This window comes from Marmota marmota, unplaced genomic scaffold (genome assembly GCF_001458135.2).
Source record: "Marmota marmota marmota unplaced genomic scaffold, marMar, whole genome shotgun sequence".
NCBI lineage: Eukaryota > Metazoa > Chordata > Mammalia > Rodentia > Sciuridae > Marmota > Marmota marmota.
The window spans coordinates 15,071,467-15,087,595 of NW_026000174.1; the positions used below are offsets into that span (position 1 = coordinate 15,071,467).

A 16,129-nucleotide genomic window follows, 5' to 3' on the forward strand; every position below is an offset into this window, starting at 1 on the left:
ATTACATAACAACATGGGATATTGTATTAAAGATATCTGTGCTGCTTGTATTTCAAGTGCTCGATGGTGCCATCTAGTGGTATGATCACTTCAAAAGGTGAATATTTGCTATTACTTTGGGGACAGAATTTTTTTTAAAAATCAATTTTATAAAAAAAGGTTAATGCAATAGCCAAACATAAGATACCAATGGAATTTAATATAAAACCTTTTTGAGTATTCTTATATGTAACACCAAAATACCTTCGGAAAAAAAAATAGCTAAGCAAGAATGTATCAAAATTTAAAGCCTTCATTTATCAAAAGTCACCAATCAAGAAAGTGAAAAGACAGCTTACAGAATGGGAGAAAATATTTGAAAATTACATATCTTGCAAGAGTCTAGTATCCAAAATATGTAAAGAATGCTTAAAATTCAACATCAAAAAGACAACCAATTAAAAAATGAGTGAAGGACTTGAATAGACATTTCTCCAAAAGACATATATATGGCCAATAAGCACATCATTGGTCATTAGAGAAATACAAACCAAAGCCACAGGGAGATACCATTTCATAGAATGGTTTTCATAATTTTAAAAAACAAAATACCAAAACCAGAAAATAACAACTGTTGGCAAGAATTTGGAGAAATGGGAATCCTCATGGACTGGTGGGCAGGTGTAGCCACTGTGAAAAATTGTTTTAACAGTTTCTCAAACAGACAAATAGAGGATTACCCTGTAACCCAGCAATTCCATTCCTAGGTATATTCCCGGGAGAAATGGTGTCAGAGTTAAATGGAGAGACGAATCTCCAAAACAAAAAAAAAAGGTTTTATTTAGGAGTAATAAAAAAAATAAGATTGCAGTCCAGGATACCTGTACACAGGCCAGGGTGGCCTTTGATATGTCCAGAAAACAAAGGAAAGGTTAGTGGTTTCATTGGGACAGAGGAAATCTATGAAAATGCAGACTTAATGGAGGTGGTTTCGCTGGATTAGCCTGCCAGGGAAGTTCCTGGAACAGTCATTAGAAACCTGAGTGTTTCCCATGACCTCTGGACTCTGTTTTAGATATAAATGACAAGAACATTTTCATTTGTGTGCTCAATCTCCATACAGGTGTTCAAACAAAAACTTGTACATGAATGTTCATAGCAGCATTATTCATAATAGTGGAAAGGGAATGAATTTTTATCAACTGATGAAATGGATAAACAAAAGAGTACATCCATATGGTGGAGTATTATTTAGCTGTAAAAAGGAATGAAATACTATTACATTGATGGACCTTGAAACATTATGCAAAGTAACAGGAGCCAGACCAAATATTATATGATTTCATTTATGTGAACTGTCCAAAATAGTCATAGAGATAGAAAACAAAACACAATCTGAGTCATTTTTAAAAAAATACTTTTATTGTTTTTTCTCTGACCTTCCTTTGGTAAGTATATGCTAATTTATAATTCTACCAATAATGGATGAGGAAAAATGGAGGAGATTTTTTATTGAGTAACTGTTCCAAGAGTTGTGCCTGGATTCTTTGCTTTTATTATTGTATTAAATGTCTGTGCCTCCTCTGACATAAAGTATCTAGAGAAATTGTAACAAGCAGATGAGTAAAGATCAGAAACCAGAAGTTTTTGTCTCCATGTCATGTTCTGTTTCCCTTTTAGCTTTAGCAGTGTTGAAATTTACCTTTTTTAAAATATCTTTTTTTAGTTGTAGATGGACACTATTTATTTATTTATTTATTTATTTAATGTGGTGCTGAGGAGCCACAAAACTAGCCCCTGGATTTTACCTTTTGTAGTTGTTTTTTTATTAGAGAGATTCAGCATTTCTCAAGTGATTGTTAATTGTTTATATTATTCTTACTCAACAGTCTATATCCTGTGCATTTATTATTAATAGATTTTAAACTGAACTTTCATACTTTTCTTGTAGACATAGAGGTATTATGTGTCAACTTTATCACAATTTTTTTTTTTTTTTGCTTTTGTTTGCACCTCTATTCTAGGCTCTCGATGGCAATGTGTATGATCACCTCAAGGATTATTTAATAGCCTTCAGCCGGACTGAGCTAGAAACATGCCAAACTGTGCAGAACACATTCCAGTTTTTGTTAGAGAACTCCAGCAAGGTAAAGTACCTTCACTGCAGTGGGTGGTGTTAACCATTTTAGAATTCAACATGTTTTTGCTGCAAACAAAACAAAGAAACTAATGATACTAGAAGAATGCTTAAAGGACAACTGTCTGGAGACAGCATCCTTCTAACTCATCCACAGGGGAACAGAAACATCCTCCTACTTCAGATTGAATACTACAGTATCTTGGTTTTTGACATATGCTGTCATTCTTCAACACTAGTCTTTTCGTTTAAAAATACTGATCTGTCAACTTTGCTCACATGTCCCAATGTGTGTAGAAAAAATATATGTAATTTCTTTTCTTAAGGTTCTGATAGAGTAAAATTTTTTGTAGTGAAACTATTCTTTTGAAAAATTAATTATTCTTGTGATTAGTAAATGTTATATTCTTCCTAATAAATGAAATACATAGTAAATGTTTCCTGACTGAGTGCATACATTTATAAAAATGTATGCGTTTTGTAGCTGCTGCTTTAAAAGATCCTGTTCAATTCTCTTTTTTTGGCAGGGGAAGTGGGAACTGACTATATCTTTTAGAAACCATTTGTAAAGGGATCAGAGTATCCATCTTTGCATGACAGTGTCCAAAGACAGGAAAGAAAAGGGGCACAAACTTTTTATCCTCCTTATGTATATATTCTTTTCAATATACCAGAGTTCTAATGATTTATTAGAAAAACATTGGAAATGCAAAGGTGATAGGGAAATATAAACATTACTACCCTGGTACTTTAAGTCTTGTCATATGTCTTATTTTGTATATTCTTAACCCCCAGAATCCAAAAAAAAAAAAAAAAAAATACAGAAGGATTCATATGTAAAAAGAAGGATGGATGGATAGATAGATAAAAGTGTGTGAAAGAAAATGAAGTAAAATATTAATTGCAGAATTAAAATGGGTATTTAGGTGTTCATTATCTAATTCTTTTTATTTTACTATGTGCATATTTTAAATTTTTCACAAGAAAATGTTGAAAAAAAGTCTGTAAAAGCATCTTGGCCAGGCTGGGGATATAGCTTGGTGGGAGAATGCTTGCCTAGCATGTGTAAAGCTGTGGGGGCAAGGGGAAAAAAATACTTTTTGGTCTTTTTAGTTGTACATGACAGTAGACTGTATTTTGACATATTATATATACATGGAGTATAACTTTCCATTCTTGTGATGTGGAGTTAACACTGGTCGCATATTCATGTATAGACATAGGGAAGTTATGTCTAATTCATTCTACTGTCTTTCCTATTCTCATGCCCCCCTCCCTTCCCTTCATTCCCCTTTATCTAATCCAATGAACAGCTATTCTCCCACCCACCCCATTGTGTGTTAGCATCCACATATTAGAACATTCAGCCTTTGTTTTTTTGTGGTTGGCTTATTTCACTTAGTATGATTGTCTCCAGTTCCATCCATTCACTGGCAAATGCCATAATTTCATTCTTCTTTATGACTGAGTAATATTCATTGTGTATATATATATATACACCACATTTTCTTTATCCATTCATCTGTTGAAGGCATCTAAGTTGGTTCCATATCTTAGCTAATGTTAATTGAGCTGCTATAACCATTGATGGGGCCACATCACTATAGTATGCTGATTTTAAGTCCTTTAGGTATATGCAGAGGAGTGGGATAGGTGGGTCAAATGGTTGTTGCACTCCCAAGTTTTCCGAGCAATCCCCATACTGCTTTCCAGATTGGTTGCACCAATTTGTAGTCTATGAGTATACCGTTTGCCCCACATCCTTGCCAACATTTATTGTTACTTATATTCTTGGTAATTGCCATTCTGACTGGAATGAGATGAAGTCTCAGTGTAGTTTTAATTTGCATTTTCTCTAATTGCTAGAGATGTCGAACATTTTTTGTTTGACATCTCTAGCAATTATATTTGTTGATTGATTGTGTTTCTTCTGTGAAGTGTCTGTTCAGTTTCTTAGCCCATTTATTGATTTGTTTATTTGTTTTTGTTTCTTTTTTCTTTTCTCTTCTTTTTTTTTTTTTTTTTGTTAAGTTTTTTGAGTCCTTTATATATCCTGGAGATTAATGCTCTATCTGAGGTACAGATGGTAAAGATTTTCTCCAATTCTGTAGGCTCTCTCTTCACATTCTTTATTGTTTCCTTTGCTGTGAAGAAGCTTTTTGGTTTGACAGCATCCCATTTAGTATTGATTTTATTTTTTGCGCTTTAGGAATCTTGTTGAGGAATTCGGTTCCTAACCCAGCATGATGGAGATTTGTGCCTCTTTTTCCTTCCAGTAGGCACAGGGTCTTGCCTAGGTCTTTGATCCACTTTGAGTTGAGTTTTATGCAGGGTGAGAGGTAGGGGTTTAATTTAATTTTGCTACATATGTATTTCTAGTTTTCCCAGCACTATTTGTTTTGGTTACTATAGGTCTGAGTATAACTTAGGGTCTGGTATTGTGATGCCTCCTGCTTCACTATCTTACCAAACTAAGGATTGCTTTGGCTATTCTGGGCCTCTTATTTTTCCAAATGAATTTCATGTCTGCTTTTTCTATTTCTATGAAGAATGTCATTGGAATTGTAATAGGAATTGCATTAAAATGTGATTCTGCAATCTGTATAGGGGGTAAAAATGGGAGTTCATAACCCACTTGAATCAAATGTATGAAATATGATATGTCAAGAGCTTTGTAATGTTTTGAACAACCAATAATAAAAAAAAAAGGAATTGCATTAAATGTTACAGCACTTTTGGTGTGGCCATTTTGACAGTATTTATTCTGCCTATCCAAGAACATGGGCGATCTTTCCATTTTCTAAGTCTTAAAGGAAGCATCATAACTTCATTCCTTCTATGTAGTGCTTAGTTTCTGACCATTTACCAAATCCTTTTTATTCATTGGTCCATTCAGGTTTTCTGCTTCTTTTTCAATACATTTTGGTAACCTTCATTTTCTAAACAGTTGTCTATTTCAGTTGTTACCAGACTTGATGGCATAAGTTTCTCATACGCTTTTTTGCCTCTGGTTATTTCTCTTTTTATTTCAAATATTGCCTGTGCTTTCTTATTTTGATCTGACATACCAGTCTTTTATTCATCTTTGCCTGAGCCAGCTTTTGTTCTGCTTCCCAATGCTGTGTCCCTAAGTTTTACCTTTATCTACATTATTTCTTTTTTTAAAGTTTATGTTCTTGTCTTTCTCAAGCTTATTTTCCTATTTAGGACCTTTATTTTCAGTCTTTCTGTTTTCAAGTAAACCCATTTAAGGCTAAAAAATTTCTCCCTCTGTGATATGTAGGGCTTTTATTGTTATTTCTATATTAACCCATGAATTATTTAGAAGTGAATTTTACAGTTTGCATTCAGTGCAACTGTATGGTAAGGTGACATTTTTCATTTCTGATTTTATTGGAAAACATTTTTTATTCATATTTTTATTCTATCCTTTCATACTTTTTTGAAATTTCTTTTTCCAAGAAAAAGTTAGCTTGGGTACAGTACTGGTAGTTTAGAAAACATGGTTATAACAAGTCACTAATATTGTACACACACCTAATTTCCTAGGATTTTCTTTAGCACATCTACATCTCATACTGTGAAACCCATGTCATTGGTATTAACATGCTCATCTGATGGAGAGGAACACAGACTCAGGTAGTTTATATGACTTGCCCAGGGTCACATGCACATAGTGCTCTATGTATTTTTCTACTGTGTTATACTATGCTATATTATTTCTGTAGTTTGTTACTTTAATTTAAAATATATTAAGAATTTATGAATTAGTTTGGATACATAAAGAGATAAACTTTCATTTTGTGCTTCCCTAATGTGAGTGTTTGGTTCCCCAGGGATGAGCAATTAATGAGATGCTCTTACATTTAGGGTGAAAGTGGTGGGAATAAAATTTTAACAAGAATGATATATCCGGGAAAGGCTCCCTTTTGTTCCAAGTGAGAAAAGCTTACACCTACAAGTTTTATGCCTTGTGCTTTTCTGTTATAAAGAGCTTGTTACACGGCTCTTGTCAAACTGCTGAAGGCAACTAGGTGATTTGATAACCTACTGGGAAGTTTGAAAGTCTTTAGGTTTTTTTTACTGTACGTCAGTATTACTCTGTCTTCTGAGGTAAAAATCTATTTTTCCAACATGTCTAAAATGTAACATATTCCCAAAGATATTTGGGGGGTAATTCATACTGACATAACACTATAATTGTTAAGGTGCTGTCTATATCTTTCATCCTCTAAATGAAAACAGCTGGGTCTAGGAGCTTTTATTAAATTTTAATTATTTATGAAGCTTGCTTTTCTCCTTAATATTTTATGAAATGCTTTGTATGTAACTGAAGCAGATGTTGTCATAGATTATTTTCTCTGGGATCATAGCTCTAAAACTAGCTCTACTGGCCCTAATAGTTTGTGTGATTGTTTTCTGTCTATATAAGGAAACTCCTACTGATGAATAACATAGCTTCTTGAACAAGTCATAAAATAACAATGTTATTCTGTATTTCTTTTGAAAGTTAAATTCTCTAATATTACCAATCTTAATACCTTAAAGATTAACCAAAAAAGTAAATTTAATAAAATAAGGTGAAAATCACTTGATCACTTTAGTAGACACAGAAAAAACATTTAACAAAATTCAACCCCCTTTAGTGGGTTGAAAAACTCAGCAAATTAGAAATAGAAGGGAACTTCCACACCTTGATAGTTTTTGTGGAAAACCACATTTATTATCATACTCAATGATAAAAGACTGAAAGGATTTCCACCCTAAAATCAGGAACAAAATGAGGATGCCTGCTTTCACTCCTGCTATCCACCTTTGTACTAGAAGTCCTAGCTAGAGCAGTTAGGTAAGGAAAAGAAGGATTAAAATGACCTCTGCTTTCAGATGACATGATTATATGTAGAAAACTATAGAATTCATGTAATTACTATTATAGCTAATAAAATAATTGAGCAAAGTTTGATCTTGTGGGTACAGAATCAAACACAATAACCCATTGTGTTTCTATACTCTATTAATGATAATTCTTTTCCTAAAAGAAAATTAAGAAAACAATTGCAGTTACAATAGTATCCAAAGAATAAAATACAGAGGAAAAAAAAAATTTTTAAAAGAGAGAGAGAGAGAGAGAGAGAGAGAATATTTTTTTTTTTAATATTTTAGTTTTTCAGCGGACATAATATCTTTATTTGTATGCGGTACTGAGGATCGAACCCAGGCCGCATGCATGCCAGGTGAGCGCGCTACCGCTTGAGCCACATCCCCAGCCCAGGAAAAAATTTTTTGACCAAAGACATTGAAGAGTAAAAACTATAAAACACTGCAGAAAAAAGAACTGAATAATTGGATTATAATAAATGTTTGTGGATTTGAGGCTTTCATATCGCTAATTTTTAATATCTTCCAAAATGATCTACAGATTTAATGCAATCCCTGTCAAAATTCCAGTGACCTGTTTTGCAGAAATGGAAAAGGCACTCTTCAAATTTACATGGAACTGTAAGGAACTTTAAATAACCAAAGCAACATTGAAAAGGATAAACAGTTGGAGGACTCACACTTCCAAATTTCAAAACATACTACAAATAGAGTGTGGTAGAAGCATAAAGATGGGCATATAAATTAATGAAATAAAATTGATATTCTAGAAATAAACACATGTATCTGTACACAATTGATTTTTCCACAAGGGTATTATGACCATTCAAAGAAAAAAGAATAATATCTTCAACAAAAGTTCTGGGACAAGTGCAAAAGAACAGAGTTGAAATAAGTCGAACCTCTGCTGCACAAAAATTAGCTCAAAGTGTATCAGTGATCTAACTATAGGAGAAAATATAGAAGTAAGTCTTTATTACTTTGGATTTAATAGTGTATTCTTAGATTTGACATCAAAAGCATAATAAGACTAAAAATAGGGCTAGGAATACAGCTCAGTGATGGAGCACTTGCCTAGCATGTGCAAGGCCCTAAGTTTGATCCCCCAACATAGAAGGAAGGAAGGGAGGGAGGGAGGGAGGAAGGGGAAAGAAAGGAAAAGGAAAGAAAGAAAGACGGGTGGGCTGGAGTTATAGCTCAGTGGTAGAGCACTTGTCTAGCATGCGTGAGGCTAGACACGGGGTTTAATTATCAACCACATATAAATAAAGAAAGGTCCATCAACAGGTAAAAACATATTTTAGAAGAACAAAAAAAGAGAAATTTGAAAAAAGAAAAAAAAACAGATAATTGTACTTATCAAATTAAAAACTCTAACACATCAAAGGACACTATTCAGGAATGTTTTTTAAAAAAAGACCCAAAGATGGAAGAAATGTTAGCACATCTGATATTTAAATTTATCTGTTAAGGATTTTATAAACAGATTTATATAAAAGACTCTTACAACTCAACAACAAAATAAAAATTCTTAAAATGGGCAACATCTAAAAAAAATATTTTTAAAAAAATGGGCAAAAGATTTGAGTACACATTTCCTCTGAGAAGATGTACAGGCAATAAGCACATGAAAAAATGTTCAGCAGTTGTTGGTCATTATGAACACACAAATTAAAACCACAGTGAGATATCATTTTCTGCCCACTAGGATGGCTTTAATAATTTTTTTTTTTAAAGTTAAACACATAGTTACCATATGACTCAACTTCCGCTCCTAGGAATACACTTAAGAATATTGAAAACTTAAAGTATTAAAACAAAAAATTGTACATGAGTGTTCATAGTAGCATTATTTATAATAGTCAAACAGTGGAAACAACTCAAATGTTTATCAACTAGTAGTTGAGTAAGTAAAATATGGCATGGTATATCCATGCAGTGAAATATTCTTTGCCCATAAAAAGGAATGAACTACTAATAAAACAAACAGCATGCATGTTACAGGGGAAAAAATACCATAAAAAATATAAGAAGATATTGTAATTGGCTGAATTGTGGCCCTCGGAAATTTCATGTTGAAATCCTAACCCCTAGTACCTCATAGTAGACCATATTTGAAGATAGACTTTTAAAGATATAATTAAAATAAGGTCATTTGGGTGGGTCTAATCCAATATGACTAATGTCCTTATAAGAAGTTGAGAATTACAGGACATTAAACAGGCACAGAGAGACCATATGAAGATACCAAAAGAAGGTGGCAGCTCTAAGCCATAGAGAATGGCCCACAGTAAAAACCAACCCTGCCAGTACCTTGATCTTGAACTTCTTTCCTCTTGACCTCTAAAGAAATCTGTTTCTGATATTTAAGCTCCCCAGTCTGTTGTACTTTGTTGTGGCAGCCCTAACTACATAATGCAGATGCTTTCCTTGTTAATAATTAAGGAAAGACTGGGATTGTGGCTCAGCGGTAGTGCACTTGCCTAGCACATTCGAGGCCCTGGGTTCAATCCTCAGTACCACATAAAAATAAACAAAATAAAAATATCGTGTACAACTATTTTTAAAAAATAATAATCAAGGAAATGAAAATTAAAACCATCATGAGATTCCATTTAACCTGTCAAAAATAAATGTAGACAAGAATGAATCTTAGCAAGACTATGTATTAACAGAAACTCACATGCTGCAAATTGGAAGACCCAATTTGAAGATATTTGGGCACAAGGGAGTCTTGTGGTGATGGTTCAGTTTAGCATCTGGACTATGGTTTGTGGTTATATGAAGCTGCACATGTGCATAGAGCCATATAAATGAACATACCCAAAGGAGTAAGTGTATAATTGGTGGAATCTAAATAACCTTTATGGTGTATACCAATGTCAATTTTCTAGCTTTTTATTGTGTGATAGCTATGCAGGATGCTGACATTAAGAAGTACACAGGAGGGCTGGGGATGTGGCTCAGGCGGTAATGCGCTCGCCTGGCATGCGTGGGGCGCTGGGTTCGATCCTCAGCATCACATAAAATTATTTAAAATAAAGATGTTGTGTCCACCGAAAACTGAAAAATAAAGAGAGAAAGAGAAAGATCTTAAGAAGTACACAGGACTCCTTTGCAACTTTTTTCCATTTCCTTGACTAGAAATCTGAAATCTTAAGTGTCAGCAAGCTGTACTTCCTCCAAAAGCTTTAAGGGAAAAACAATTCCTTACCTCATCGGGTGTCTGAGGCGATGTGGCCACATCACTCCACACTCTGCCTCAGTGGTCACATTGCCTTCTCCTTTTGTCTGTGTAATTTTCTTAATGTCTTTTGTTTTTTGAGAGAGAGAGAATTTTTTAATATTTATTTTTTAGTTTTCAATGGACACAACATCTTTATTTTATTTTTATGTGGTGCTGAGGATCGAACCCAGCGTCCCGCGCATGCCAGGCGAGCTCGCTACCGCTTGAGCCACATCCCCAGCCCTCTTAATGTCTTATCATTGGATTTAGGGCCCACCTAGGTAATCCAGCATGCTTTTATCTCAGAATCCTTAATTACATCTGCCAAAACACTTTTTCAAAAGGAGGTAACATCCACAGATTTCAGGGATTAGGACATGGGCATATCTTTTGGGAAGTTACCTTCAGCCCACTATAAATGTTAATATCATAAAAAGAGGCAAGTCAGGGCAAACCTTCTCATGAAAGTAAAGCCTACCTTGCCAAAACAAACAGAAACAAAGCAGACCCAAACAAACACAAACCTGAATCTAATTAAGCCTCTAGATTCAAAAGCCAATTTAAGGAAAAACAGGAAGTAAAACATTCCCAGGATGCAGTCAACAAAATTCAGACTCAGAAACTCAACAAACAAAAACCTGGGCTTCTTCAACAATTGAATTGATTGCAAGAGAGGAAAAAGGAGGAAGAAAGAAATTTACAGTGTATGAAAAGAACATCATCTTAAACAACATCAGCTTTCCCTCACCAGATTCTCCCCACCACTCCTCACCCCATCTCACCTCTTCAGTCAGGATTCAGTATCATCTTCTTTGCTCTCCCTGTACCCTCTATGTGCTTCCATTGTGTGCTTTAGCTGTGTAACCTATTTAGTTCTCCCAGCTTCCACATTATAAGCAACATCCAGTTGCGCTCTGGGGACTGACTTTATTTGGATCCTAATTCGAAAAACTTTTAAAGAATAGGGAAATTTGAACACTAATTGATATGTTAGTCTTGTAAATTTTAAACTGAATGTGTTTTCTTAAGACCCCTATTCTTTTAGATAGGATATTGAAATAAGTCTAGGACTTACTTCAATGTAATTAGTGACAGAAGAAGTAGATGAATTTATAGATGAAACAAAATTGTCCATGAGGGGATGTTTTTGAAAACTGGGTCATGAGCACATGGAGATACATATTACTATTGTCTCTACTTTTATGTGTGTTTTGAAATTATCTGTAACAAAAAGTTTAAAGTCTGTAAGAATTGACCTGTCCAGTCTACCCTTGCCCCACCCATCATAGTGCTTGAGGATTTGTTTGGCTAGTGATCCTCCCAGCTTTTCTTCATGGTAATGAGTGAGGCTTTGAGGGCTGGATCATTAGCTTTCAGTTATTCTAGCTTAAAATTAGAACCCAAGAAAAGAACAAAATACATTTCCCTTTGAGAATATGTTTTTTCAGTGAGTATTCCTTGACCAGAATCTCCCCATCATCCTCACCCCGTCTCACCTCTTCCGTCTGAATTCAGTATCACCCCTTTTGCTCTCCCTGTACCTTCTGTGTACTTCCACAGTGTATTTGGAACTGTAATCTATTTGGTTCTTGCAGTTTCCACATTCTAAATTACTTGAAGATACTAACCCTGTTTGCTGTTTTGTTCATCTGTGGATTCCCTTGTCACTCCTACACTTAACGTTGGACCTGGTAAGCTCTATAAATGGATGATTGAATGGCGGGGGAGGCAAGCAGTGGAAAACTGGGATTGCACTTGTAAATAAAATACAAAACACTACATTATCCTCTCAAGTAGTCCATCCTTTTCCCAGATTTCCAAGGTAAAACTACAGAACTTTTTTGAACTTTTTTTCTTCTGCCCATCCTCAGGCAGAGCTGCTAATGAGGTGTAATGCATTGCACATGAAAGATGAGTAACCAATGCAGAAAAATGCAATTTGGGTTTTTGCATAATCAAATGTTGCTTATTTCCATTCTTTCCCAGAGCATATAATTCATTTTCAGAGACCATCTTTCTAAGCTGTTTATTTTGCTGTTCTATGTATATTCCTTTTCAGTCTGTCTTCTGAATTATTTGTTTTAATTAGTTATACATGACAGTAGAATGCATTTTGATATATCATACATAAATGGAGTATAACTTCTCATTCATCTGGTTGTACATGATGTTATAATTATAGATCATGTAATCATATATGCACATAGGGTAATAATGTCCAATTCATTCTAATGTCATTCCTATACCCATGCCCCCTCCCCTCCTTTCACTCCCCTCTTTCTAGTCCAAAATACCTCTATTCTTCCCCTCCCCCATTGTGAATTATTATCCATATATCAGAGAAAACATTTGGCCTTTGGTTCTTTGGGATTGGCTTATTTCACTTAGCATGATGTTCTCCAGTTCCATCCATTTACTGGCAAATACCACAATTTTTTTATTCTTTAAGACTTGGTAATATTCCATTGGGTATATATACCAGTTTCTTTATCCATTTATCTGTTGAAGGGCATCTAGGTTGATTCCATAATTTAGCTATTCTGAATTGAGCTGCCATAAACATTGATGTGGTTGTATCACTGTAATATGCTGATTTTAAGTCATTTGGGTATAAACCTAGGAGTCGGATAACTGGGTCAAATGGTTGTTCCACTCTCCACACTGCTTTCCATAGTGGTTGCACCAATTTGCAGCCCCACCAACAATGTATGAAATGTACCTTTTTCCCCACATCCTCGCCAACATTTATTGTTGCTTATATTCTTGATGATTGCCATTCTGATTACTCCAGTAAGATGGAATCTCAGTGCAGTTTTGCATTTCTCTAATTACTAGAGATGTTGAACATGTTTTCATATATTTGTTGATTGATTGTGTTTCTTTTTCTGTGAATTGTCTGCCCATTTATTGATTGGGTTATTTGTTTTTGTTTCTGTGTGTGTGTGTTAAGTTTTTTGAGTTCTTTATATATCCTGGAGATTAATGCTCTATCTGAGGAGGTGTGTTTGATAGATCTTTTTTCCATTCTGTAGGCTCTCTCTTCACATGCTTGAATGTGAAGAAGCTTTTTAGTTTGATTCCATCCCATTCATTGATTCTTGATTTTACTTCTTGTACTTTAGGAGTCTTGTTAAGGAAGTCAGGTCCTAAGCAAATGTGGCGGATATTTGGGCCTACTTTTTCTTCTATTAGGCACAGGGTCTCTGAGTGTATTTTAAGATCATGATTAGAATGCAACCTACTGGGAAAAAGTACAAGAAATTTTCTGGCAATATCATTTTGTGCTATAGATAGGATTATCTTGCAGTTTCCTAGTGAATGGCAGTTTGTAAAACAGACTTCTAAGAGCCCATGAAACTTCAGAGTTGGGAGAAACTAAGAAACCAATATGCTCCCTTCCCTGTTCACACACATACACACCCATTACACAGGATAACTTTTCATGTCATCTTGCTCTCTTAAAGTAGTGCATATTGTTTAGTCTTTAAATCTGGGCTAGTTGCTAAACTAGTACTTTCAAATTTAAATTCTTCAGAAAATAGGACACAGAAGTAATAATTCTTATCTTAAAAAAAAAGGCATAACATTATCATTTCCTTTTGATCACATAGTGTTGGATGATTTCCCATTTGTATAGAAACCAGCTGAGTAAATCTTAGACTTTAGAATGAAATTACTGGACATTTTAACCTTATTCAAGACTTAAAGATATCTTATTTTCTCTCTAGGTGGTACGGGACTATAATCTTCAGCTGTTTTTACAAGAGAATGCTGTATTTCACAAACCTCAACCCTTCCAGTTCCAGCCCTGTGACAGTGATACTGTAAGGGGAATTCAGATTCTCTTATCATTTTTTTTATTATATTTGTGCTTACATAGTTATCATCCTTGGAATAGACAGGGAGAGCTGAGTGTGTCTCATTAATTTTGTAACAACACTATGAAGATGTAGAGAAACCATGACATTTCTTCTGTCTACCATGTAAGGAACACACCCAGTGTCTTTATACTAACAACTTCCTACTGAATAAGATGAAGTTATGAAACAAAAGTAATGAAAATCTGAAAACTGAGGGAAGAAGAAAAATTATTCAACAGATTTATTAAGATGTACATTATGCTTTCTGTACATGAAATTCTTTTATGTTATACCTCTCAAAGAACCCAGTGGTTAAATTTTAACCAGAGTAGAATGAATAATGTAATAATATATATGGGCATAGAGATATTTTAGTTGGCTTTAGAAAGCAATTATGGGCCTTTGATAATTCATTTAAGATTTTAGAATGTTAACATAAACCCCAAATTGGCAACTTTTAGAGAACTTACATTAATTATACATTTTTCTTAAGTTTAAGAGAAATGTTTGCCATTATTTGAATTTTTAAAATGATGAACAAAAATATGAATTTTTTGACATAAAATAATGAAATTTAGCTTCTACAAAATGAGAAGTAATATTAGCATTCTAATACATTCTCTAAAAGTAGGCAAACCAAGAGGGAAGTCAAATTATATTCAAAAACTCTTTTAGTAAATTTAGAATCTGAAGGGAGTGTATGATATATTTTCAGAGTTTAATGATATCACTTTAATAGAAATGTATTTGTTGGTGACATCCTCATTATTTTTCTTATATTTTGAATAGCCCTGTTAATAGCTATATAAGGAAATATAGGACTGGGGAATGTAGCTCAGTGGTAGAGCACTTGCCTAGCATGTACAAGAGCCTGGGTTCAGTCCCTAGTACTGCAAAAAGGATAGAATAAAATAAGAGAAATATTTAGGAAAAAAAAGAAATATAGGAAATTCGTATTTGCTTCTTAGATAATGGCTTTTGCCATTTATATTAGTGACCTTTTGAACAAATCAGATTTTTCTTAACGACTCAATGATATTGTCCTATAATTTGACTTCTTTGAAGCTTGGGATGAATGAAGTAGAGCCTTAGAAGAAACAGAGCACGGACAAGTTTATCAAACTTGACTTAAAATTGTGACTAGGGTATTTTATTTTTGCCTATTTGCCACATAAAAATCAATCATCTCACTTTCAAAGGCCAATTGTAGCCCTAAGTCCTTCTATCTTTGTTTCTAAACACTGCTAAATGTTCTTAGCTGCTGTGTTCCTGTTTGCCTTATAATTCTAACTCTGTGCTGTGTTTTCTATCCTTGTGCAATCTTTACTGGGTAGAGTTTAAGAGCTGCCCAACTGGTGGATATTGAGCTCTCCCCTGTCAGTGCTTTGAGAATGACCATAGCTGAGGTATATCGGGGTATGGGTCAAGGGTGGGAGGGATGGAATGTCTGGGGGTTGCATGTTAATGAAGGGTGGGACCTGGTGTGGGACTGAGTCATAATTGTCTGTATACAGGGCCCCTGAATGCATCAGCAGTAGCTTTCTGATTTTCCCTTATAACCTAGGAATTTCCTTTACTTTGTATAGTAAATAGATTGAGCTTCTCATTTTTCCTTTTGTCTGAAACACCTTAGTTTTCCCAACAGGAGTGTGGGAAGAACCCAAGAGCTAATCTTGGCTGTAAAAAAAAGGGAACTATATCCTAAGAAGGAAAAGAGATTTGCAGAGTCATGTGGGGAATGAATGACACATAGCTGTTCTGATTGCAGTTCTAATGCTCTTTCTGTTATGCTGTTGTTTCCTGAAAAAGATGTTGGAAACTTAGAAGCCATTAATTTTTTTCATAATAGAAAACAATAAATACCTGTGGTTTTATAAAAATCCTTATAATGATTTTGAAAACGTTAACTATAAAATATTTTATGTATAATTTTTGTTGTGTTATAAATTAAGCATTCTTATTGCTTACAAAAAACAAATTTACAAGGTTGGGGATATAGCTAAGTGGTAAAGTGCTTGCCTTGCATGTCAATTCCCAGTGCCAATAAAT

The 16,129-nt window shown here is 34.3% G+C and overlaps 1 protein-coding gene across 7 annotated transcripts in view; it reads left to right on the forward strand.

The window, feature by feature from the left end:
- The window catches only part of Fchsd2 (FCH and double SH3 domains 2), a 245,351-nt gene that overhangs the window by 164,489 nt on the left and 64,733 nt on the right, over positions 1-16,129 (forward strand). For 5 of the 7 annotated variants that reach the window (XM_048788107.1, XM_048788106.1, XM_048788108.1 and 2 more), the window contains 3 exons: positions 2,004-2,126; positions 13,949-14,044; positions 15,415-15,486. In XM_048788107.1, coding sequence (XP_048644064.1) covers positions 2,004-2,126; positions 13,949-14,044; positions 15,415-15,486 — 291 coding nt within the window. The remainder of the gene's footprint in view (positions 1-2,003; positions 2,127-13,948; positions 14,045-15,414; positions 15,487-16,129) is intronic. The other 2 variants (XM_015477460.1, XM_048788110.1) reach the window with 2 other exon arrangements.